Below are 26,456 nucleotides of genomic sequence, written 5' to 3' on the forward strand. Positions count from 1 at the left end.
AATAATATGCTAGTATGTGTGTGTATGTATACCACATCTTTATTCCTAGGTGTGAGAGTGCTAGATTATGTGGCAGTTCTAGTTTTAAATATTTTTAGGTACTTCATATTGTTTTTAATAGTGGCTACATTAGTTTACATATCGTCAATAGCACAAATGGTTCCCTTTTCTACACATCCTCACCAACACTTAACTTTTATCTTTTTGGTGATAGTCATTCTAACAGAGTGTGAGATGTTACCAAATTGTGGTTTTGATTTGCAGTTTCCTGATAATCAGTGATGTGTTGAGCACCTTTTCTTGCATCTCTTATTCATTTCCTTGTCTTTAGAGGAATTACTATTCTGTTCATCTGCCTATTACACATTTTTTTGTTTGCTGTTGACTTGTATGAGTTCTTTATACATTGTGTATATTTATCACTTATCAGAAACATGATTTGCAAATGTTTTCTCCTGTTGCATAGGTTGTCTTTTTGTTTTGTTGATGATTACATTGCTGTGTAAAAGCCTTTTGATTTGATGTAGTCCCATTTGTTTATTTTTGCTTTTATTGCCTTTGCTTTTGGTGTCAAATCTAAAAATTTATTGCCAAACAGTGATGGCAAATAGCTTAATTCCTGTCTTCTTTTGGCATTGATTTTATTGGTATGGTGTAAGATAAAGGGTCCAGTTTTCAGTATTGCGGTCCAGTTTTCAGTATTGCATCTGGCTTCCAGTTTTCCTAGCATCATTTCTTGAAGAGGCTGTCCTTTCTTCATTTATGGTTTTTTTGACATAAATTAATTGACTACATATGCTAGGTTTATTTCTGGACTCTGTTCTATTGCATTGATCTTATGTGTCTTTTTATGTCAATATCATACTATTGTGAGTATTATAACTTTGTATTATAGTTGGAAATCAGGAAGTGTGCTGCCTCTAGCTTTGTTATTTTTTTCTCTCAGGATTGCTTTGCTTTGCTTTTTTTTTTTTTTTTTTTGGGAGGGGGGATTCTTTTAATAGTACCATATAAGTATTAGAATTTTTTATTGATATTTTTGAGAGAGGAAATGGGGAGGGAGGAGGATGGGAGAGAACGAAAGAGAATAAGTGGAACAACAAATGTTGTTCCATTGGCTGAAGCTTACATGTGCCTTGACCAGGGATCTAATCTGCAACTTTTGCATACCAGGAGGAAGCTCCAACCACTGACCTACTTGGCCAGGGATGTTTTTTCTAGTTCTGTGAAAAATGCCATTGCTTTGAGTAGTATGGACTTTTAAAATTTTTATATTTATTAATTTTAGAGATAGAGAGAAAAAAAGAGAAACATCAGTTTGTTGTTCCACTTATTTATACATTCATTGGTGCATCTTGTATGTGCCCTGACTGTGGGGATCGAATCTGTAAACATGGCGTATTGGACCAATGCTCTAGCCAATTGAACTACCAGCCAGGGCACATTTTTTTTTTTTTTTTTTTTAAACCCTCACCTGAGGATATGTTTTTCTTGATTTTGAAAGAGAGAAACATCAGTATGAGAGAGAAGCAGAAATCATTTGCCTCTCATACTTATCCTGACTAGGGATCAAACCCACAACTTTTTGGTGTATAGGATGATGCTCCAATCGAGTCACCAGTACAGAATGGTAGTGTGGACATTTTAACAATATAATTCTTCTAATCCATGAACATGGGATATCTTTCTTTTTTCTTGTATGTGTGTCTTCAGTTTCTTTTATTGTTTTTATTTATTTTTTTTAATTTAAAAAAATATATTTTATTGATTTTTTACAGAGAGGAAGGGAGAAAGAGAGAGAGCTAGAAACGTCGATGAGAGAGAAACATCCATCTGCCTCTTGCACCCCCCCCACCGGGGATGCACCCGCAACCAAGGTACATGCCCTTGACCGGAATCGAACCTGCAGACCGATGCTCTACCACTGAGCCAAACCGGTTTCGGCTCTTTCATTGTTTTTAGTGAGCAGATCTTTCACCTCCTTGGTATTGTATTGTATTGTATTGTATTGTATTGTATTGTATTGTATTGTATTGTATTGTATTTATTAAAAATAAATCTTTATTCAGATTATTACAAATGTTCCTTTTCCCCCCCCTCCATTACTCCCCTCCACTAGGTCCCCATTCCACCCTCTGCCTTTACCCCACCCCCCATTGTCCTCATCCATAGGTGCACAGTTTTTGTTCAGTGTCTTCCCGCATCCCCTACTCCCCCTTTCCCCTTCGGGGACCCCCATTATTCTAATGTTGGTTCGCTTGAAGTTCTCCTTGGTATTGTTAATGGGAGGTTATGTCTTTACTATGTCTTATGCACTTGATCTAAGTTTTTTAGATCAGTCTACATCCCTTCCATACCTCTGATTCAATTATATTCACCAGTTAATATTGTTCATCAGATTTTTTAATTCCCTTGGTTTTTAGATTCACTTATTGATAGTTACGTGTTTGTTGTTCATAATTTTTATCTTTATTTTCTTCCTCTTCCTAAAAAACCCCCTTCAGCAATTCATATAATTCTGGTTTGGCAGTGATGAACTCCTTTAGCTTATTTTTTATTTGTGAAGCTCTTTATCTAGCCTTCGATTCTGAGTGATAGCTTTGCTGGGTAGAGTAATTTTGGCTGTAGGTTCTTGCTGTTCATCACCTTGAATATTTCTAGCCATTCCCGTCTGGCATGCATGGTTCTGTTAAGAAAGCAGCTGACAATTGTATGGGTGCTCCTATATAGGTAACTACCTGCTTTTCTTTTGCTGCTTTTAATATTCTTTCTTTGTCTTTTGCTCTTGGAATTTTAATTATGATGTGTCTTGGTGTGGTCCTCTTTGGATTCCTTTTGTTTGGGGTTCTATGTGCTTCCTGGACTTGTAAGTCTATTTCTTTCACCAGGTGGGGGAATTTTTCTGTCACTATTTCTTCCAATAGGATTTCGGTATCTTGCTCTCTCTTCTTCGGGGACCCCCATAATTCTGATGTTGGTTCACTTGAAGTTCTCCTTGTTATTGTTAATGGGAGGTTATGTCTTTACTATGTCTTAATGTACTTGGTCTAAGTTTTTTAGATAGAGATTTCATTAGTTGCAGCTCTCGGGAGTTCTTGGTTGCTAGGCACATACCCTGAAAAATGGTGTCTTTCTGGTGAGTGAGGACCTTTTTTGTTGTTTGGTTGTTTGATGTTGGGACACTTCCTTCTAATCTCTGTTTTCTAAACTATTGCAATCTAACTCTGTGTTCTGCAAGGAGTTAATCAACACTACTGTGATGGGAGTGGAGGGTAACTTCTTGCTTGGAGTGAAGTTTAATGTGGAGGTTCTAATCTCTTGAGATAGAACTTGGAAACTATGACATTTTTGTATACATTCATGCATTTTTTAAAAAAATTTGAGTTGTTTTTTTAAAACCGGGTACTGTATGTTTCAGCTGCTCTTCTAGGAATTAGGGATATTTCAAAAAGTAAAATGACAAATTCCTGCCCTCATGGAATTTCTGTTCTGTTTAATATTGTGTATCCCATTAAAACCTTTTCCTGTGCTGGTACAGATTAGGGATATTTTTAGAACTTTTTCTTGAGCCTTGTCTCTGGTTTTTCTCTTTTATTTGAGTAAAATTGAACACAGTGTACCAAAGTGCCTGGTTGAGATCTGATTTTTTGACATATGAGACCAATAAATAATGATAAGATCTATATTATAAGAGCAGGGTTGCATTTTTAAAAACGGATTTCTTTTTATGGTAACATTCTTATTAAATAGCATTTCCAGGTATGAACAATTTGGCTCGTGGTTCCACAATTGTGAGGTAAAATGATTTGTTTTGGCATAAAAGTAGTTTGGTACTATTGGTTCATTTAACAAATATTCTTATTGTATGCCAGACTCTTTCCATTGCTGGGAGGATACAGTGGTGTTTGAGACCAATGTACCTGTCCTTATGGAGCTTAAGTAAAGTTTAAGATGATACAAAATGTGTGGTTGTTTGATTGGCAGTGGGAGGCAATGGTCTATTTGATTTGGGCTGGTTAGGGCAGGCCTCTGTGTAAGTGACCTTAAGAGTAGCAGCATCCTTAGAGATAAGAAATGGCCAGCCTTTTGAAGATTCTGGGTCAGTGCCTCAGCTGCTTTGACTCAGTGGTTGGAGCATCAGTCTCCGGACTGAAGGGTCCCAGGTTGGATTCCGGTTAAGGGCATGTACCTTGGCGGCCTTGGTCAGGGTGCACGCAGGAGGCAACCAATCAATGCATCTCTCTCACATTGATATTTCTCTCTCTCTGTCTGTCTCTCCCCCTCTTTCCTATTCTCTCTAAAAATCAATAGAAAAATATCCTCAGGTGAGGATTAACAGCAACAAAAAGATCCTGGTCAGTGAAATACATTCCAAGTAGGAAAATAGTAAATGAAAGATATACATAATACATACATACATTAATTTAAGTAGTGATTAGTTAGTCCTTTTTATCAAATTAAAATCTATTTATTGTTAATACTAAATAGTTCTAGTAACCTCTTGGGTTGTGTTTACATGATTACATTCATATTTAGTTTTACACAAGTGAGTCTTAATTGGTGATCTATGCAAATGAATTGTGAAGACAATGATTTCCCATGTGCTCTCCCACCTAAAAAGAAAAACATAAGAAATAAAAGTAAGATTTAGCACTGGCTGTTTTGGCTCTGTTGGTTGGAGTGTTGTCCCATGCATCAGAAAGTCACAGGTTTGATTCCCGGTCAGGGCACTTAGCTAGGTTGCAGGTTCTATCCCAGGTGGGGCCCATATTGAAGACAGCCAATTGATGCATCTCTCTTACGTACTAAGTACTCCTTGGTATTTAGCAAACACACTAGCTTGTATTAACAGTGTTAACCTTGGTCACTGTAGTTTTTCCAGAATTGGCCAGTGGGTGTCCCAGTGCCTTTTCTGTGTGCTTGGTCTTAGAAACATTGAGACACAGCTAATTCAATTGAAAATTTGGTATGTATATTTCAGCATTTTCCTTAAAATCATAATCAGTGTTGCCTGGGAGTTAAAGACAAATAAAAACCTTTACTAAGTTTTTAGCCTTTATAATATCTCTGATACATATTTACATTACTTTATGAAATTAGATTTTCATGTTTTGAATTTAGGTTTCTTTCTTTTTTTTTAAATCAGTCTTTATTGTTCATATTATTACAAAGGTTCCTCATTTCTTCCCCCCTTCACCAGGTTCCCACCCCCCATTGTCCTCATCCACAGGTGCACAGTTTATGTTGTCTCTTCCCGCATCCACCACTCCCCTTTTCCCCGAGAATTGTCAGTCCACTCCCCTTCCGTATCTCTGATTAATATTGTTAATATTGTTCATCAGGTTTTAGGTTTTTTTTTTTTTTTTTTTTAATATATTTTATTGATTTTTTTACAGAGAGGAAGAGAGAGGGATAGAGAGTTAGAAACAACGAGAGAGAATCATCGGATCAGCTGCCTCTTGCATACCCCCTACTGGGGATGTGCCTGCAACCAAGGTACATGCCCTTGACCGGAATCAAACCTGGGACCTTTCAGTCCGCAGGCTGACGTTCTATTCACTGAGCCAAACCGGTTTCGGCTGAATTTACCAGGTTTCTAGACGTTTTCCATAGATACATGTTATAAGTTAACAGGATGGAGTGGAGTATCCAGGTCTCCCTTTTGTTTTATCTGTGCTTTACAGAATTGAAAAGAAGTTATACTCTGTCATTCTTAAAATTGAATTTCAGTGTTACCACATACAATTTTTTTTTAAAAGCAGGCTTTTAAAAATATATTTTTACTGATTTCAGAGAGAAGTGAGAGGGAGATAGAAACATCAATGATGAGGGAAAAATCATTTATCAGCTGTGCCACCTCTGCCTCGGCCTCCTCTGACTTGGCACCCTGCCCTGCTCCCTGTCCCTGCCGCCTTCCGGAAGGACATTGGTCTAATCAACATTATGCTTTTATTATAGACTTGAGGCCCAGTGTACAAAATTTTGGGGCGGGGGGGAGCTCGCGTCCCTCAGCCCAGCCTGCCCTCTCTCATAGTCCCAGATCCCTCAGGGGATGTCCTACTGTGGGAGGCAACTGGGCTGATCAGGAGAAGGAGAAGGCGCCACCATCACTCTGCTGCTGCTGCCTCAGCTGCCAACGTGTTTTTATCAACACAGACTCTTGTCCCTTCATAATGAAAAAATGACAACTTTCTTTAGGCATTTTCAAGTTTCATAGGATATGACGTTTACTTTTTTTATCCTCATATAATATTTTCCCATTGATATTTATTTTATTATTTTTTAAAATATATTTTATTGATTTTTTTTACAGAGAGGAAGGGAGAGGGATAGAGAGTTAGAAACATCAATCAGCTGCTTTCTGCACACCCCCACTGGGATGTGCCCGCAACCAAGGTACATGCCCTTGACCAGAATCGAACCTGGGACCCTTCAGACCACAGGTCAACGCTCTATCCACTGAGCCAAACGGTTAGGGCTTCCCATTGATATTTAGAGAGCTTGGAAAAGAGAGGGAAAGATAGAGAGAAACATCAATGTAAGGGGGCCCCCCACCAGGCAGAAGCCTGCAACCTAGGTACATGCCCTTGATCAGAATCAAACCCATCCCCCTGCGGGTTGTTCTCTCCGGGGCCAGCCTTGGGCCGCCACCCTGTCTGTTGTTCTCTCAGGCCCTGGGACTGCACCAGGCCCATCCTAAGCTGTCATGACCTTTACAGTATTCTGGCCTAATTTGCATATTACATCTTTTTATTTATATGCACCGGTATATGTATATTTTAGCAGGGATTTGAATTTGGGCCTTCTGATCAAAATAATCACATTCATTTTACTAGATTTCATGCAGCTACACATTTAGAATTGCTATATGTCAGCTAGTTAAGATATATTTATTATACAAGAAATAAACCCAGTGACAGTGTAAGTATAGTGTTTCAGTATTTATATTTTCTTCAGTATTTCTCAATCCTTTTCCATATCTTTCATTCTCTTTTGAGTAGAAGAAAATAATTTGATTATATAGCTATATTAAACAACTACCATTAAAAAAAGTTTTTTTTTTTTTATTGATTTTAGAGAGGAAGGAAGAGGGAGGGGGGAGAGAGAGAGAAACATCAATGATGAGAGAAGAATCATTAATTGGCTCCCTCCTGCACAACCTCTCTCTGGGACTGAGACCACACCTGGTCATATAACCTGACCAGGAATTGAACTGTGATCTCCTGGTTCATAGGTTGGTGCTCGACCACTAAGCCATGCCAGCTGGGCCATTTTTTCTAGCATTTGAAGGAAGGGAAAATTTCACAATGTTTTAATTTGTGTCTGTGTATTACTGATAAGTACATCTATAATACTTTTACACATATAGCATATAAAGTTAGAATCTTTTGGTTCTAGCACGAACCTAGAATCACAAGCTTTTTAGGATTTAAACTCTTTTGTACTACTTTAACAAAAATCAGTAATCAGGTACCGATTGCTTGTTATGTTCACAAAGGTACAGTGAATAAGTGACAGTGATAGTGGAGGTCAAATCAAGAAAGATTATAGCCTTTCCTAGTTGCCTCATAAGGTAGAAGTTTGTAAACCTGAATTGGGAGCTAGGTAGTGGCAATATCACATAGTAGGAATAGACCTAGATTTCAATCCTATGTATTACTGCTTTAAATTCTCACCAATAAATTAAGGCCATTAAGTACTTAACACCCCCAGTATTTTTTAGAAGTAATTTTTTTGGTTGTTTTTGTTTTTTTCTAGTTGTTGGTCTTGACGATATTATGGACGAAGGAGTTGTTAAAGAAAGTGGCAATGATACCATTGATGAAGAAGAACTGATTTTACCTAACAGGAATTTGAGGGACAAAGTAGAAGAAAATTCAGTGAGATCACCAAGAAAATCACCTCGTTTAATGGCACAAGGTAATCCTCTCAAAGGTTACCTAGGAAATCAAAGGTGTAGGGACAGATGTGAGAAATTGTCAACTTGCTGAGCATTTTGATGAGTTTTGAGTTTATACCAATTTGTTGACATAATTATACATTTACATAATTTAAAGAATTGACTAGTTCTAAGAGTTTCCAGTACTCACTACTATTTTCTTTTCCCCAGAGACATTTATTCCATGTCTCTGAGTAATATGTATATTGCTACTTTATGATTATTCTGATGTAGGTATTTTTATTGACTTCCCACTATGGATTATGATTTAGCATTCTTCTCTGGTCCCTATCACACAAAAGTACATTTTCTCATCCTTATACTATATAATTTTATTAGAACAGTTTTACTGTGATTCTGTATGCTATTAAAGATGATCTATTTAGTAAACTGGTTACTTCCCGCCCTCCCCCCCTGTACATCTTTTTATCTTTCTGATGTAAGATTTTTTTTTTCATTTGCTTATAGCTTTATATATTTGTACACACAATTTTTAAAAAATATATTTTTATTGATTTCAGAAAGGAAGGGAGAGGGGGAGAGAGAGAAAAAAACATCAATGATGAGAGAGAATCATTGATCAGCTTTCTCCCACATGCCCCCAATGAGGCTTGAGCTCACAACCCTTGTGTCCTGACTGAATCAAACCTTGACCTCCTGTTTCATAGGTCAGCACTCAACACTGAGCCATGCTGGCCAGGCTCTACTCAGAGCTTTTGTGTACGTGTTAATAATTACACCCCAACCACTTTGCCAGTTGTTTAAATTTTTCCTAAAGACAGTTGTGTATATCAGATATTCTGGCATGTTATTTCATTGAAGAAATATCTCTGGGAGACCTTGATCTGCTCCTATTTGGACTGATGTGTTAGCCCTATATTCCTGTTGCATAGCTATTATCAAGGGCTCTCCCCTTACCATTTTGAGGATTCTGTTCTGTGTTAAGAGTTTCTGTTTCCTCATTTTTGGCTTAATGCCTTCATTTTGGTGACACATTTCTTCCTTGTATGTTTATAAATGTGATTAATCTGTTCTCATTGAAGTCATAATCTGGTTGAGCATTGACTTCAGGGTTGGAAATAATTTTCCTTCGGAAATTTAATACTGTCCCATTTTTTCTAACTTCAAAATTGAGAAGCTTATTTTGACATCACTCCCCCCCCCCCCCTTTTTTTTTTTTGGAGGGTATGTTAGCTACTTTTCTTCTGGAACTTAGTGGAATTTCTTCCTCATCAGCTCTAGTGCTTTAATATTTCTGATATTGGTGCATCTTGGTGTAGGTATGTTTTATATATTGAGCTTGGTAAGTCCTTTTAGTCTGAAACTGTTATTATTCAATTCTGGGAACATTTCTTGAATTGTTTCATTGGTAATTCCCTTCTTCATTTCTCTGCTCTTGCTTTCTGGAACTTCTATTATTCTAAAGTGTTAGATAGCAGGGACTAGGCTTTCCATTTTCTTTATCTTGCCTACTTTCCACCTCAGTCTCTTTTTCCTCTATTTGCTGAAATTTTCTCATATTTGTCCTCTGACTTATCCATTAAGATTTGCATTTATAATTGTGAATGTTCTTTTTTTTTTTTTTTTTTTTTACTTTGGGAATAGTCTTTCTGTAGCATTTTAGTCTTTTTTTATGTGTGCTGTATCTTGCTTTATTTATGGTGTTTTAAAAAGTTTGTCTTTTTTTCCATGTTGTCATTTTTTTTTCTTCAGTCTTTCATGATAGAGAGTTGTCTGATCCTTGATTGTTTGCTCATGCTTAGGAGTAGGGAACTAAAATTGTATGGAACCTTTTAATGTGGAGATTGGGTTTTGTTAATAACTCTGAGCATTGCTGTATGGTGATCTGCCTGTTTTTTTTTTTTTTTTTTTTTTAGAAATCCTCATGTCAGAATTTAGGTTATTCTCCTTAGGCTCATTAGATTACTTATATATTATGGGAGCCCTTGAGAGAAATTGACTTCTATATATATACATTCACTTAATCTTACAAATTTCAGTGTACTTAACTCTTCAACTCTTATCTGTGACTGATGTTCCTTAGCCTAGAAACTCTGTTTTACATTCTGCACAGAATAAATCTTTCAGTCTTGGATTAGGACCAGGGAAGGGGAGTTGCCCAAACAAGGTGGAGTCTGGGAGAGGAAGCTAGGGATCTAACGACTTCTTTAATAGCTTTCTACTCATCCTAATTTTAACCACCTTCCTTCATCCCCCACATTAGAATCTCTGAGGTCACCAATTCCTAAGCCTTTTGAGGTGTTAACCTGTTAACCGGGGAGTTCCCTTTTTAATTATGCAACGTACAACGGGCGCATACCCTTTCACTAGGACGTGTCAGTACGTCATGCCCAGTGGATGTAATTTTATATTATTATTTTTTATTTATACTTAATTAAAATAAATGAAATATATATTTTTCCGTTTATATATAAAGCACAAAGGAAAATACAAAATTACAAACAAATAGAAAAGAATACCAACAAAAAAAATGGAAACGTTGAATTAAAAAATTATAAATTTTACAAACAATTTTAAAGATTACAAAAAATATATACCGTCCCTCTCAGGGCGCAACATGTATTTCAAGGATGTATTCATATGTCCTACCCGTTCCCGATATTGTTTACGTTTGATGTATTTATAGCTCCCGCTCGGTTAACAGGTTAATGGTATTGGTTTTTGCCAGCACTGTCAAATTTTAGTGTTGGTCTTATTTTGGATTTCTCAGTTCATTCGTTCCTTTTTTATTTTTTAGAGTTGAGGTTTTTATTTTTTTAATTTAATTTAATTTTTTAATTGATTTTTAGAGAGGAAGGAAGAGGGAGAGAGAGAGAAACATCAATGATGAGAATCGTTCGATTGGCTGCCTCCTGCACACTCACTACTGGGGATTGAGTGTGCAACCTGGGCATGTATACCTGATTGGAATTCAACCTGACACCCTTCAAGATAGGCTGATGCTCTAGCCACTGAGACAAACCAGCTAGGAGAGTTCTTTTTTATTTTTTTTAATTTAATTTTATTTTTTAAAAATATATTTTATTGATTTTTCACAGAGAGGAAGAGAGAGAGATAGAGAGTTAGAAACATCGATGAGAGAGAATCATTGATCAGCTGCCTCTTGCACACCCCCCACTGGGGATGTGCCCGCAACCAAGGTACATGCCCTTGTCTGGAATCGAACCCGGGACCTTTCAGTCCGCAGGCCGACGCTCTATCCACTGAGCCAAACCGGTCCCGGCGAGAGTTCTTTTTTAAAAACATACTTTTATTGGTTTCATAGTGGAAGTGAGTGGGAAACAGATAGAAACATCAATGATGAGAATCATTGATCAGCTGCCTCCTGCATGCCCCCAACTGGGATGGAGCCCATAACCCGGGCATGTGACATGACTGGGATTCAAACCACTGGGATTCAAACCGTGACCTTCAGGTTCATGGGTTGATGCTTTACCACTGAGCACACTATCAGTAGCTTCTTGATCATTCCTTGTTTGACTTTCAAAGCTGTCAGTTTTCTCTTCTGTTCTTTCCTTTTAGATATTTGGCTTTTTATAGCTTTAGTGGAGTTTTGAAAAGTGGATTGACTTAGATGCATATATTTACATTGTCAACTTTTTCTCAATTTATATTTTAAATCAGTTATTTGGTATATACTTGTGACTTGGAGAAATGAAAAAAATAGAATGCATATTATAGACAATGCATATTATTGGCCTATATAGTGAGGCTTCAAACTAAGGCAGTTGATATTTAGAGGAGAAAAAGGGACTTTTTATCCTTTGCTCAACAAATCAATTACTATTGCAAACCATTTTTTAAAAGAAATATATTTTATTGATTTTTTACAGAGAGAAAGAGAGAGGAATAGAGAGTTAGAAACATCAATGAGAATCATCTATTAGCTGCCTCTTACACAGCCCCGCCTGGAGATTAGCCCGCAACTAAGATACATGCCCTTGACGGGAATCGAACATGGGACCTTTCAGTTCGCAGGCTGACGCTCTATCCACTGAGTGTTTCGGCGCAAAACCATTTTTAAAAAAAAATATATTTTTTTATTGATTTCGGAGAGGAAGACAGAGGGAGAATCATCAGTGATGAGAGAGAATCATTGATTGGCTGCCTCTGGTACCCCCTACTGGGGATCGAGCCTGCAACCTGGGCATGTACCCTTGACCAGAATAAAAACCGGACTCTTCAGTCCACTCAGTTCGCTCTATCCACTGAACCAAACCAGCTAGGGCCAATATTTTTTTTATCTGAATACCTCCTGAGTTAAATATGCTATTAATTTATTTTTAGAAACCACTTAGGTAGTGGATGTTAAACATTCTTCATTTATTTATGTCAGGGCAGGTGAATAAAATAGAGCTGTAAATTATTACAAGCTGTCTTCAAAACTTTACAAATTATCTTAATACTAATAATCAGCCATTAAAATTTTAGTTATTGCCCTGACCAGTTTGGCTCAGTGGATAGAGCTTCGGCCTGAGACTGAAGGGGCCCAGGTTTGATTCCAGTCAAGGGCATGTACCTTGTTTGCAGGCACATCCCCAGTAGGGGGTATGCAGGAGGCAACTGATTGATGTTTCTCTCTCATCGATGTTTCTGACTCTATTCTTCTACCTTCCTCTCTCTGTAAAAAATCAATAAGATATGTTTTTTTTTTAATTTAGTTATTTAACAGTGTAATATAGTTGAACATGTGATAAACAGTTCATAATCCACTAAGAAAAAACTTACTGAGTGCTTAACCTAATGATCAAATATTATAGATTTGGATGGCCATATAATTTCTTGTCTAAGCTGGGGCACTTGAGAGTGGAAGGGCATGTTCTCACATAGGATTGTTATAGACAGATGGGGACATTTATACTTTTTAAGAGTCTCACAGTTTAGTGATGAATGACAAATTAGGAAAGTGTTCTAAATATTGGTGCATAGTAGGATTTTGCATTGAAAGGAAAGGGAATTAAAAAAATCAGTAGTGTTTAGTTATACAGAATTGATTCAGAAGTATTGGATATGCATAGATTTGGAAATAGTTTTTGATTTTATTTAGTTTGTGGGTTGTTTTTTCTTTTTAACTTAGTGCATTACTTAGCTTTGTTTTTCTTATTTTCCCACACTTTTGTGTTTCTCCTTCCCTTGGATAAAGTATACAGATAGGGAAAGAAGGAAAATTAATAGATTAAAAAAAATATTTTATTGATTTTTCACAGAGTGAAGAGAGAGGGATAGAGAGTTAGAAAAATTGATGAGAGAGAATCATTGATCAGCTGTCTCTTGCACACCCCCTACAGGGGATGTGCCCGCAACCAAGGTACATGTCCTTGCCCGGAATCGAACCTGGGACTTTTCAGTCTGCAGGCCGACGCTCTATCCACTGAGCCAAACCGGTCCCTGCTAGATTTTTTTTAAATTAGAATTTGTTAAAGGTGAGAAAGTTTATTAAATTATTTTCATACTCTTTGTTTTTTTATGATACATTTTCTTGGTTTAAGTGTTTTCATTGTAATTTTTCTTTCTATTGATGTGATACTCTAGTCAGTGTATACTTCATTTCCTCTTTTAGAAATAGTTTGGATACTAAAATGGTGATATAAGTGAAGCGCATTCAAAAGGAATTAGAGTTCTTTTGAGGTTGTGCTTTGAAACACAGAGCTTGTTTGTAATAGGTGGCTTAGTTCATATTGGTACTTGAATTTTTGTTTGGGTTTTATATATTTAAAATAAGTACTGTTTAAAATGGTATGACAGTCTTGTTTTATGATGGGTATTGATGTAAATGAAGCTCTTTATTTATTTTACTTCCAGCTAATTTCTTTATTTTTTCCTTTATTGATTAAGGTATTACCTATGTGTTCTTACCCCCCTCCCTCCCATTACCCTCCCCAACTTGTTTCTTATCGAAAAGAGACTTGATTAAAAAAAGAAAAAGAACGCTAGCTTCTTTGGCTTAGTGCAGTGGTCGGAAAACGGGGGCTCAAGAGCCACATGCAGCTCTTCGGCTCCTTGAGTGTGGTTCTTCCACAAAATACCACATGTGGGTGCACACGTACAGTGTGATTGAAACTCCGTGGCCCATGCGCAGAAGTCGGTTTTCGGCTCTCAAAAGAAATTTCAATGGTTGTACTGTTGATATTTGGCTCTGTTGACTAATGAGTTTGCTGACCACTGGCCTAGTGGATATAGTGTTGGCCTGTGGACTGAAAGGTCCTGGGTTCAATTCCAATCAGGGGCACATGCCCGGGTTGCAGGCTCGATCCCCAGTAGGGGCGTGCAGGAGGCAGCCGATCAATGATTCTCATCATTGATGTTTCTATGTCTCTCTCCCTCTCCCTTCCTCTCTGAAATAAATAAAAATATATTAAAAAAGAAAAAAGAGATGAAAACATTTGTTTTGTAATAAGGTATAATAGTCTAAATTTTAGAGATTTTCCACCCTGCCAGAATTTATAGAACTTTGAAAAATATAAAATTCAACATATATATGTATATATCTAAAATCACCATCATGAGTAACTGTTCAGGACATTTTCATTGAAATATACATTTTGTAGCTCAGAATAAAGAAGTGTATATTTAAGTTGTATTGAAATAAAAATACATGGCGAAATAGCTAAGTTATTTTTATTTTTTTCCCTTGTGATAGAACAAGTAAGAAGTTTGCGACAAAGCACTATTGCCAAGCGTTCAAATGCAGCACCTTTAAATAGCACAAAAAAAGCACCTGTGAAGACTGTGTCTGCCCCTAAAGCAGGGGGGAAACAACCAGAAAGGTGTCAGACAAAAGAGGAAGCTTGTACATCACCGAAATCTGAGTATCATAAAGAGAGCAGAAGGAGCAGTCGGCAACTTGAACAAACTGAAGTATCGGAAGAATCAGTATCTTCAAGTCACTCTTCAGTGTCATCTTGTCTTGAAATGAAGGATGAAGTTGGATTGGATTCTAAGCAGAAGTGTAATAATCAAGATAAAGCAAATGTGCCATCTCATGAATTAAATTGTCCACTCCTTTCAGAGACTTGTGATAGTATTGAAGAAAAGAAAAATGAACCTCTGGTTGAATGTAAAATCAAGACTGTTAGTCCATTGTTTACATTTTCAGATAAAGAAGAACATGAAAAGAATGATTCTATTTCAGATAAAGTGGATGAGACTATGGTAGAAGAAATGAGTGCAAAGGGAAAAGTTGAACAAGAATCAAAGGAAATGATCAAATTATCCCATGAAGGTGACCAAATTGTTGAGGAACCAGAATCCTCTGCTGCTTTCTGTGGTGATGCAAATCCAAATAAGGCCGAAAAGAACCTTGTAGGTTTGTCTAGCACTGTGGATGAAGTAAATGAATGCCATTTGGAATTGAAGAATACCAGGGAATTTGATCAAGCTAAGAACTCTCTTCATAGAAATGAACTAGAACCATTGAGTTATTGTAAAGACATAGAGTCTAATCATAAACAGTTGGAGAGCACTGAATTTGACAAACCAAACTTTGATGAGGTGGTTGATACTAATGCTTTTGAACCAGAGTGTAATGTTGTAGAAAATGCTATTTGTGATGTGCCTGACCAAAATTTAAAACAGTTGAATATTGTTGAAAGTATTGAAATGGAGTCTCATGAAACAGCAACCCTTCAGGATGTCAGAAACAGCCCACCAAATAGTGTTTCTTGCTTAGAATCAAAAAACATAAAATCCAAACACACAAAACCTGTAATTCACTCTAAGCAAAACACGAGCACAGATACTCTGAAAAAAATTGTTGCAGGGAAGCATGAATTAATGCACAACAAAACTAAAGCTAGTGTCAAAAGTGTGAAACGAAATGCCGATGAATTAGAATCTCAGCAAAATTCTCATAGGCCAGTCAAAGTGAGAAAAAAACAAGTTGATAAGGATTCAAAGATTCAGAGTTGCAATTCTGGGGTTAAGTCTGTGAAAAATCAAGCTCATTCCAATTCGAAAAAAACTCAAGATCAAAATTTAGCACAGATTTCCAAACCTGTAACACATGGGTTGAGTGATAAGCCTCATGGTCAGCCTGGTTGCTCTAAAGAACCTCATCATCCTGCACAAACTGGACATTTATTACATTCCTGTCAAAAGCAGTGCCACAAGCCCCAGCAGCTGGCTCCAGCAGTAAAAACCAATAGTCATGCGAAGGAAGAGCTTGAACATGCAGGCGGTGCAGAGCATTTTAAGGAGGAGGATAAACTGAAACCAAAAAAACCTGAGAAGAACTTACAACCCCGTCAAAGAAGAAGCAGCAAAAGTTTTTCTTTGGATGAGCCACCATTGTTCATTCCAGATAACATAGCTACCATAAAAAAAGAAGGCTCAGATCATGGCTCTTCATTTGAAAACAAATATATGTGGACTCCCAGCAAGCAGTGTGGGTTTTGCAAAAAACCCCATGGCAACAGGTGTGTGTGGTGTGTGTGTGCGTGAGTGTGTGTGAGTGTGTGTGTGATGTGTACATTGAACAGACATTCCTTTTTTAGTGTGGGATTAGTGGGAACATTTTAATAGAAAGAAATTAACATCAAAGACTTTTGCAGGAACAAAAAAACCCCCTCATCAATCCTGGATAAGTTATAGAAAGATGGAGCCACTGAATTTACAAATACATTATTCTAGCATATTTTAAAAAGTACCTATAGCATGGTATATGTGGAGATGTTTTGTCATTGTAACCAGTTGGTGTAATTTAGTCATTACATATGGAACAAAAAAACTTTCTGTTAATCAGAAAATGGTTATACTGCCTTGGGTCTGTATATATTTTATTTGGCTTGAGAAGGATTAGTAATAAAGTGTGAAGGTCATAGTGGAAGTTCTATTTTTCTTTTGAAGATTTGGGGAGGGGGTTAAATGAAGCACACTAACTTACTACAACTACTTCATAACTATCAAACTTAGAGTTGGAGTGAAACTTGATAGCTAAAACAACTTATATTACACAGGTGAATTTTATATGTATCATGGAATGGAGTGAAAACATTTATTTATTTTTTGGAAATTTTTAGTGATTTGGAGGTTTCTTGGGAATCTGATCTTTTAAGAAATGATTTTAACACTGTCCTTTGGCATTGCTTCCTTGGGATTCTGTCTTTTATAGTTTTATGGCACACCCCTGCACTCCTCCATCCCCCATCCTAGCCTCCCTCTCTCTCTCTCTATATATATATATATTTAAATATATTCTGTCGATTTTCCACAGAAAGGAAGAGAGAGGGACAGATAGTTAGAAACATTGATGAGAGAGAAACATCGATCAGCTGCCTCCTGCACAATCCCCACTGGGGATGTGCCTGCAACCAAGGTACATGCCCTTGACCAGAATTGAACCCGGGACCCCTCAGTCCACAGGCCGACTCTATCCACTGAGCCAAACCTGTTTCGGCGAGGCCCATCTATTTTATTTGCTAGTTTTTAAGAAAGGAAAACAAGAAGTGAAGTGGATATTGCAGCTACAAGATTATCCTGTTCAAGTGTTCAGATTGCTGTTGGGACTTCTATCAACATTAATAATGATAAAAGAACATTATAACTTATACAATGTAATGTTCTCCTTATTCATGAAAGTAAATGTTAAGACTTTCACAGCACTATCAGATTACATAAGTGAAACTATTTAGGGGAGGACTGTTCAGTAAAATGTGTTGTACATTATTTTAGTGTGGGAAAATGTGATTGGGGAAAGTGTGTGGGTAGTTTGAGGCTATTCCTGTAAAAAATAATTCAAGTTTATCTTCATTGTTGATTCAGCCTGTGGCCTATTTTTGGTGTGAATGGTTACTTTATAACATATTTCAGCTTTTAAAAGTTGTGACTTATTTGAATGTAGTGTTACATTTGCCCTCACTTATATCTTTATGCTTTTTTTTTTTTTAAACTTAAAACACCGTATTCAAATATTCTAAAGTGGGCCTGCTGAATTTTTAGGTCTAAGAGAATTGGGGGCCGGATGGTACATATAAGTGCTCTTTTATGCCAGCCCCTTTGTCTTTCTTCCAGAATCATCCAAACTGTCCCAGTGACATGTTATCAGAGGAATGGAATTAGGAGTCTTAGAGTGAATGAGTTTCTAAAATGAAACTTTGGCCTACAGTTGGAAGCCAGGTTAAAGGTGTTATTATGTAACTTTCTTTGCAGATAAAGTTCTATTCTGATGATCGGTCCTTAGTAGTTTGCTCAGGCTTTTAAATGACTGTCACTTGATCAACATCAACAGTTATTTTCCTAAAGTGAAGATTAAGTCCCACTTTATTTTTATTTATTTATTTATTTATTTTTATTATTTTTTTTTATCGAGTGCTGCCTTTTGGCTCTATTCGAAGACCTAGAATTTCTTTGCTTCAGTCTGGAAAATGACAGTATAGGGATTTGAGTTAATCCTATGTAGTTTATATGAATAATAACATTGGAAATAGTCAGCTTTGGAAGAGCCATTACACATTACTTCAATTTTGTGAATAAAGAACCCTAAATAAATGATTGTTTTTTTTCTTTACATATTAACTAACCTTCACTACGTTGACACATTGTGCTTACATTTATTGAGGTTACTCAAAGAATGTTCCAGTCATGCAGCATGTAATTTTCTTTAATTCATGCATAAGACTATGAATTCATTAGGAAGGGCATATCTGGAAATAATTTTCATCCACCTTTTTTCATTAAATGCATTAGCCCATTGAATTGAAAGCTATTTGCTAATATGACATTTTCTAGCACTTAAGACAGCTTTGCTTTTGTAAAGACTATTTTAATAAGTCTTCAGCATTTTACATGTATTCCAATAGAGGTTAGCTTCTTGAATGTGTTCCAGTGGAAATTATGTTTTTAAATAAATTTGTTCATGGTATGGCTAAATGTAATATTTGACCATAAGCAGCTTGTATACATGTCCTACAGACAGTAAGTATTGACTCTTAACAACTGACACATCATGTTGGCCTGGTTTTTCTTTTTCTTTTTTAAAAATATTTTTATTGATTTCAGAGAGGAAAGGAGAGGGAAAGACAGGTAGAAACATCAATGATGAGAGAGAATCATTGATCGGCTGCCTCCTGCATGCTCCACACTGGGGATCGAGCCTGCAACCCGGGCACGTGCCCTTAACTGGAATCGAACCCGGGATCCTTCAGTCCGCAGGCAGACACTCGATCCATTGAGCCAGATCGGCTAGGGCTGGCCTATCTTTTCATTTGTTCATATTTTAGATTCTGTTTTCTTGAAGATTTGGGGAGTGGGGTTAAATGAAGCACTAACACGGTGATTGTGTCAGGTTAAGCCTTTCTCAAGCACAGCATGATTGGGTTTTGTAGTTTTCTAACAAAGGCATACACATTATTTTAAAAACCAGTTTATTTCTCATTTTTAAAAAAATGTCACTTTTGAACTACTTTTATATTTTTTAAAAACATAGGGATAGATAGAAACATCAATGAGAGAGAAACATCGATCAGCTGCCTCCTGCACACTCCCCACTGGGAATGTGCCTGCAACCAAGGTACATGCCCTTGACCGGAATCAAACCTGTGACCTTTCAGTCAGTAGGCCAACGCTCTATCCACTGAGCCAAACCGGTTTTGGCTTGAACTACTTTTAAACATAAGCCAGTTAATGTTTAAGAAGGAACAAATCTAGTCTTTTCTACTTGTAGTTGTCCTGAAGACATTTGCATCTTTACATTACAATTTCTTGTTCAGTTACAGAAGATCGGCTTATTGGATGAAATCTGAAATTTTAGCTGAATGGATTCAAAGCTTTATAATCTAAGCAACCTTTTATTCTGAGAAGGAAATTTTTGCCTAGAATAAATGATTCTGGCTTTTCCCCCCCCAAGACTTTGTTTGAAAAGTATTTTTCTCTGCAGGTTAGGTTGTTAGTGACAAAAACATAGACTTATAGTTTATGTGGACTGAACTTTTTTAGAAAAGAATATATATATATATTTTTTTTCACAGAAATGTCTAGATTTGTCACTTAACAGAACTGAAGGCCGATCTTGTAACAAGTACATTGTCAGTGAATTAATTACATGAATTTGTTATGAACAGGAGTTTAAGACTTACCTCTGTGGCTTACTTTGAAAAAACTTGAAAATTTTCTAAGAATATATTTTGGCTTATGCCAAAAAAGATTAGAATATTAAATTACTAATTATCCTATTGTGGATCTCTTAGTTTTTTAAAATTTTATTTAAAACTTTGTGTATGAACCTATCATAGAAAAATATTTCCAGACTCTTCAATTGATATATGCTGACTTGTCCATTTAATCCAGAGCTAAGCTACACACACACACACACACACACACACACACACACACACACACACATATATATATATATATATATATATATATATATATATATATATATATATATATATATATATATATAATTTGATTTTAGTGAAAGAGTTAACCTGGATGTTATATCCTCACTGGAGGATATTTTCCCCCATGGTTTTTAGAGAGTGGAGGGAGGGAGGGAGAGAAAGGAACATCAATGTGAGGTACATCGACTGGTTGCCTCCCACATGCGCCCCAAATGGGGCTGGGGATAAAGCCTATGACTCTTCAGTCCAAGGACCAATATTCTAACCATTGAGCAAAGCTGGCCAGGGTCCAGGGTGTAGTCTTTTAAGTGATTTTTTACCTATTAGTAACCATATCAAGGACAGCAGAAAATGGGAGAGTAACACTGTTAGCTGTGTGATCTATACTCATCCTCCGCACCCTCACCCCCATGAAAATAATACAAAAAGGGAAGGAAATATATGTCTTTGTGAATCTGTACACTAGAACTGGTTTTAATCTAGGCTTTTAAGCAGTGCTTTATTGAAAGTATTCAGACTTGAATTCATAGCTCTAATAACAATGGAAATAAAGGGAAATCAATATTAGCTTTCCTTTAATATTTCAAAGACATTGCTTTCAAGAAATAGTAGCTCTTCTGACTGCAACGTGAAATAGAACTTCTAAGCACCTGTATTTTTCTGGTGGCTGCAAGTTCTTGTAATTGAAACATGGACCCATCAAAAATCTCCCCACACATAAACAATTTCTATATTGCAAACTAACTGCATTGTTTAAAAGTTTACACAATAGGGTTATGAATCCAGACATTCTAGTTTTGTTTTTACATAAGGCACAGAATTTTTGCTTTTTCCTCTTAAGCCAAATGATCATTGGGGAAATGATGACTTATAAAGCCATCACAGGCATTACCAGATAGGGTAAAGAATGGTGAATTACAGACTTGAAGTCTTACTTTCGTTCATGCACAGCAGTAGCTTGGTATACAATAGACACAAAACAAGAGTGCTGCTATTGAGGAATGAGATATTTGGGATAACTTTTCAGGATACCATGTAAAGAATGAACCTATTATGATTTTTATACTTTCAATATTAAAAAAGGACCTCTGGTGTATTTAGGGGAGAGTTGGCCATGTAACTGCTTTACCTTTAATATCTTCCTATTGGACCACAGTTTTTTAAAAGGAGTTTTGAAAAAAAAACCAAAAAACTTTTGACATGAGGTAACACTATTACTACCAAAATCAATACAAAGACTTTAACTCATTAAAGAATAGACCTGAATTATTCTAAATTTTCCAAATATAGCATGAGTTACTAACCTGAAAAATGAAAATGCTAAACATGATTGAGTTTTGTAGTTTTCCTAACAGTAGTTTGTAAAGTATGTAATTTCTCCCTCAAATTGCTGATTTGCCATTTTAGAGTCATAAATCTCATGTCCCTGGACATTTCCATGGGTTAGTGAAGTTATTTCTTAGATAAAATATAGGAAAGGGAAAACTTTTATAAGGATGTTGCTTAGAAATTTTTTTAAAAAGCCTTTTTTAACATTAACATACAATATTGATCTTTATTTTGTAAAAAGTTTACTAGGTGAAGTATTTGGTCAGAATTAAGGAAGTCCACACTAAAAAGTACATAGGATATATATATATATATATATATATATATATATATATATATATATATATATATATATTTTTTTTAGCAAAATCAATGTCATACCCCGAACCGCAATGTTTTGAGCTAAAAAAAATAGTTACATAGTTAAGATGGTTAATAAACAATTTGAGATACTCCATCATGTTAGTTTTTGAGTTGCATTTTTGTTTTCTGCTTTTTTGTCACTGAAAATTACCCATTGGATAAATTATTCTCTAATTTTATGTTTGACAAAAGGTTTTTGTTCAATGTAACTTTGATGGATTCTGATCAAATCACAGATCTTATTCTATACTTTGTCAGTTCCCATTTACTTTAGTCCTATGGGGTTTTTTTGTTTGTTTGTTTGTTTGTTTGTTTGTTTGTTTTCAGTATTTTCTCTTGCCAGAGGAGAAAAGTTTCATTTTCATTGAATATTCTTTTTGAAAATTTGCTCCATGTTGAACTGATAGAATGGGTTAAAGATAGAAAACATGCAAAAAAAAAAGTTAAAATTTTGAAAATGTAGGCTTTTTGACATTGATTTTTAAGAAAATGTATCAAAGTATTTTTTTTCTTTTAGGTTTATGGTGGGCTGTGGAAGATGTGATGACTGGTTTCATGGTGACTGTGTTGGGTTAAGTCTTTCTCAAGCACAGCAAATGGGAGAGGAAGACAAAGAATATGTGTGTGTGAAGTGTTGTGCTGAAGAAGATAAAAAGACTGAAGTAACAGATCCAGATATTTTGGAAAACCAAGCTAAAGTTGAAGTCCATACTGAAGATAAAACAATGGACTGTGAAAAGCTTGGATTATCAAAGCACACATCAACAAATGACAAAACCAAATGTACAGATGATACAGTGAAGCACAAGGTCAAAATTTTAAAACGGGTGAGCTTCTTGCTGATTCATTCTTTTGTTATCTTAAGAAATTTGTATAAGCTGATCATTAGAATTTAAAATTTATCCTTAGGTTTTATTCTAATGTACATTTTCAAACTTATTTTTCTATAAGAGTGGATGGATTTTTATTTAATACTAGTGGCCCAGTGCGTGAAATTCATGCCATTAAAAGGGAATTGGAGAAAATATTTTACTATTGCTATTTGCCCTTTCTCTATAATAGAAGTGTCAGAGATGAAAGAAAATTAGTAAAATGTATATGAAAATTTCCCTCCTGTCAGAGTCTGGGGTATCCCACAGAACCCAGAGTCAAGTCCCCGCCTACCTGCACACGCCTCAAAATCATGTGAGACCCAGACTCGGCTAGCACCATCCCCATTAAGCCCTGCAGGGCAGGGGGTGCAGCCTCAGATCCCCTGGGTGGGGGGAGGGCACTGCCTCATGTCCCTGGCCCTGGCGCGAGGGGGCTAGGGAGTGAGGACCATTTGCATATTAGCTCTTTATTATATAGGATACAAATTTTATTTATTTTTGCTATTTCTAATTTCTGGTACTTGGATTTTCCGTGTGTGTGTGTGTGTGTGTGTGAGAGTGTGTGTGTGTGTGTGTGTGTGTGTGTGTGTGTGTGTGAGAGAGAGAGAGAGAGAGAGAGAGAGAGAGAGAGAGAGAGAGAAGAGAGAGATACAGAGATCAATCGATCAATCTTGTGGTATTAACTGTAAATTGTGCTTACTGATAAAATTTCTTTACAAAGCTTTTCAACCCAGCTGGCGGGCTCAGTAGTTGAGCATTGACCTAAGAATCCAGAGGTCACGGTTTGATTCCTGGTTGAGGCACATACCCAGGTTTTGGGCTTGATCCCCAATGTGGGGCATGCAGGAGGCAGCTGATCAAGGATTCTGTCTCATCATTGATGTTTCTATCTCCCTTCCTTTCTGAAATCAATATAAAAAATTTAAAAAAGTTTTTCAGTCTGTAAATGTCTATTAATCCTTAAACTACTTTTGGCATTATTTTTAAATGGATGAGTTTTTTTGTTTTTTGTTTTTTCCTCTGTAAGGAAAAGTAATCTTAATTTGTTTTACCTTTGTCCTAGTATTTGCTTGGAACCCTCACCTCATAATTTTTCTTTTTTAAATGTGGACTCTTTAAAAAAGTTTTCAATTTTCCCTCATTTTTATATTTTTAATATCTTCTAAAAGTATTTTGTAAATAGATATTTAAAGATATTTAATCAGTTATTGGAGCAATGTGTAAAGGACACAGCACATTATCTGATTAAATTTTCTTTGTCTACCTTTGTCTACTTGTTTATTTTTCTAATTAGTTATTCTTATAGATAGTGTTAGGGAGGAAACATAGTGGCAACAAATGTACATGGGAGAGTTAAGTATAATAACCCAAAAGACAATGAACATGAATTGTAGAGTTGAAAGGAATCTTGGAAATCTTTTAGTCCAGCCATTCAATTTAAGAGCATGAGCATGTTTTCTCCAAACTTTCTATTACTTATAAACTCAGTTCTTTCAGACACTCCTTATATGACAAATCTGGATTAAGTTCCAGTTTGCTAAATCCTTGTATCCACTGTTTTCTGTCTGTCAAGACTTTTTGAGAATCAGATTATGTCCTTCTGATATATGTTGTTTGTTTCTTTATCTGTTGATCTGATTAGAACCAAAGTAATTGATGATACAGAACTGAAAGCTCCATTGAGAAGAATTTATAACACACTTTTGGAAAACTTCTTTTATCATTAACTATTACTCATCACTTCTTGGGTACAATTTTTTGGCCATTTAGAAATATGGCTCATTGTTTTTTCATTTAGCTGAGTTGTCTCCATCTTGTCTAAAATGACATTTAAAAAAACACTAACATTGTAAATATTTTGAGAAACACCCTCTTTCTAGAAAAAGACCTAGTCTGATTTTGTAAATGCATGTGCTATCCAAGTGATAATCGCTTCCTTTTTGATGAGCCATTGAATCTTGCCTGCTTTTGGTTTATGAAATCTGTTCTTTAAAAACCACTTGTTACCCCTAGATTTTTATGTTGAACCATTTGAGTTTCTATTGTATGCCAAGCCTGATATCAGACTTGGGTTTATAGCACAGGTTTATATGTTCCTGCTCTTATGTAAATCTAATTGGGGAGGTAGAAAGTAAATAAAATTAGAAGGTTCCTGGTCTGGAGAAAATCAGTTTTTGTATGTACTCTATGTCTATATACAGTGTTCTCCATCTTTTTTACTTAATATTTTTTATTTTATTTATTTCAGAGAAGACGGGAGAGGGAGAGATAGAGGATAAAACATCAGTGATGAGAGAGAATCATCAATCGATTGCTCCTGCATGCCCCTCACACACACTGGGGACCAAGTCCACAAATGGGGTATTCCCTGACCAGCAATTGAACTGTGACCTCCTGGTTGACAGGTCGACGCTCAACCACTGAGCCGTGCAGGCAGGCTTCCCCATCTTTTGAACACCGGTGTGATGTGACTGGTTTCTCCCAGAGCTCTCAGAATGCCAGTTTTACTGCCAGTTCTTTCTGGGTTATATAAGAGTGGCAGGTTTCCTGAAGGTTTGTTCTACCTTATGGGAGTTAAAATTGCCACAAAAATTGGTGCACTGAGAACATAACTGATGCACTTATTATAGATGATTAGAACTTGATTTGTTTTAGAAAATAGTGAAAAATACAGATATAGATTTATAGTTTCTCTATAATTTTCCCCTCCTTTTCACATATCCACAGTCAACTAAGAGAACTCTTAACTTATATCTCTAATTTTCTCTTTAATATTGGTATTGGTAATGTGGTCTCTATTTTTTAGTTCTCTTTTATATAAAAGAACTAAATAGTCTAGTATGTGTTCTGTAGAAAACAGTTGCTTATGGATTTTGAATGGAACGGTGATTCTGCTTTTTGCTAATAATTAAGTTATTTTTTTGTGCATCTTTAAAAAAAAACCCTTTAAACAATTAACTGGGGCAAAGAATAGAAAATGTTTGCTATTGTTATAGGTTGTAATACTAATAAGGTTTCATTTTTTTCATATATATCTCTTGAGGCTTGCTTTATATTTAAAGTTGGTGTAGAAGTTTTAATTCTAGTGAATTAAATACCTCCCCCCCCCCCCCCCCCCCCAGGAATCTGGAGAAGGTAAAAACTCATCAGACTGTAGAGATAGTGAAATGAAAAAATGGCAGCTAGCTCCTCTTCGAAAGATGGGGCAACCAGTTTTACCTCGGAGATCCTCAGAAGAAAAAAGTGAAAAAATTCCAAAAGATTCCACAACTGTTATTTGCACAGGAGAAAAAACTTCAAAACCAGGTAGTGAGATTAATAAAAATTATTACATACTAATGTATTTATATTTCATTTCATACACTATCAGTTAAAATATTTAGGGAAATTTTAATATTTTAATGTTTTTGTGATAAATCTTATTTGAAATTAAAAATGATGATTTTAAATTCTGGGAAAGTACTAATGAATTTAAAATACAGCTCCTTCCCTCATGGCACTTAAATACCAAAGGGAGAAGACAGATAAGAAAATGGTATGCTATTTAACAGAATTTAGACACTTTGAAGAAAAGATAGAATGATGGGATAGAGA

General features: G+C 36.0%; 1 protein-coding gene across 12 annotated transcripts in view; it reads left to right on the top strand.

Moving 5' to 3' along the window:
- PHF3 (PHD finger protein 3) overlaps positions 1-26,456 on the top strand; it is an 84,791-nt gene that overhangs the window by 37,924 nt on the left and 20,411 nt on the right. For 6 of the 12 annotated variants that reach the window (XM_084890369.1, XM_084890378.1, XM_084890376.1 and 3 more), the window contains 4 exons: positions 7,759-7,920; positions 14,601-16,374; positions 22,508-22,817; positions 25,985-26,168. In XM_084890369.1, coding sequence (XP_084746495.1) covers positions 7,759-7,920; positions 14,601-16,374; positions 22,508-22,817; positions 25,985-26,168 — 2,430 coding nt within the window. The remainder of the gene's footprint in view (positions 1-7,758; positions 7,921-14,600; positions 16,375-22,507; positions 22,818-25,984; positions 26,169-26,456) is intronic. The other 6 variants (XM_084890377.1, XM_084890379.1, XM_084890380.1 and 3 more) reach the window with 3 other exon arrangements.

The sequence above is a fragment of the Pipistrellus hanaki genome (genome assembly GCF_964339955.1).
Source record: "Pipistrellus hanaki genome assembly, chromosome: 7".
Classification (NCBI taxonomy): domain Eukaryota; kingdom Metazoa; phylum Chordata; class Mammalia; order Chiroptera; family Vespertilionidae; genus Pipistrellus; species Pipistrellus hanaki.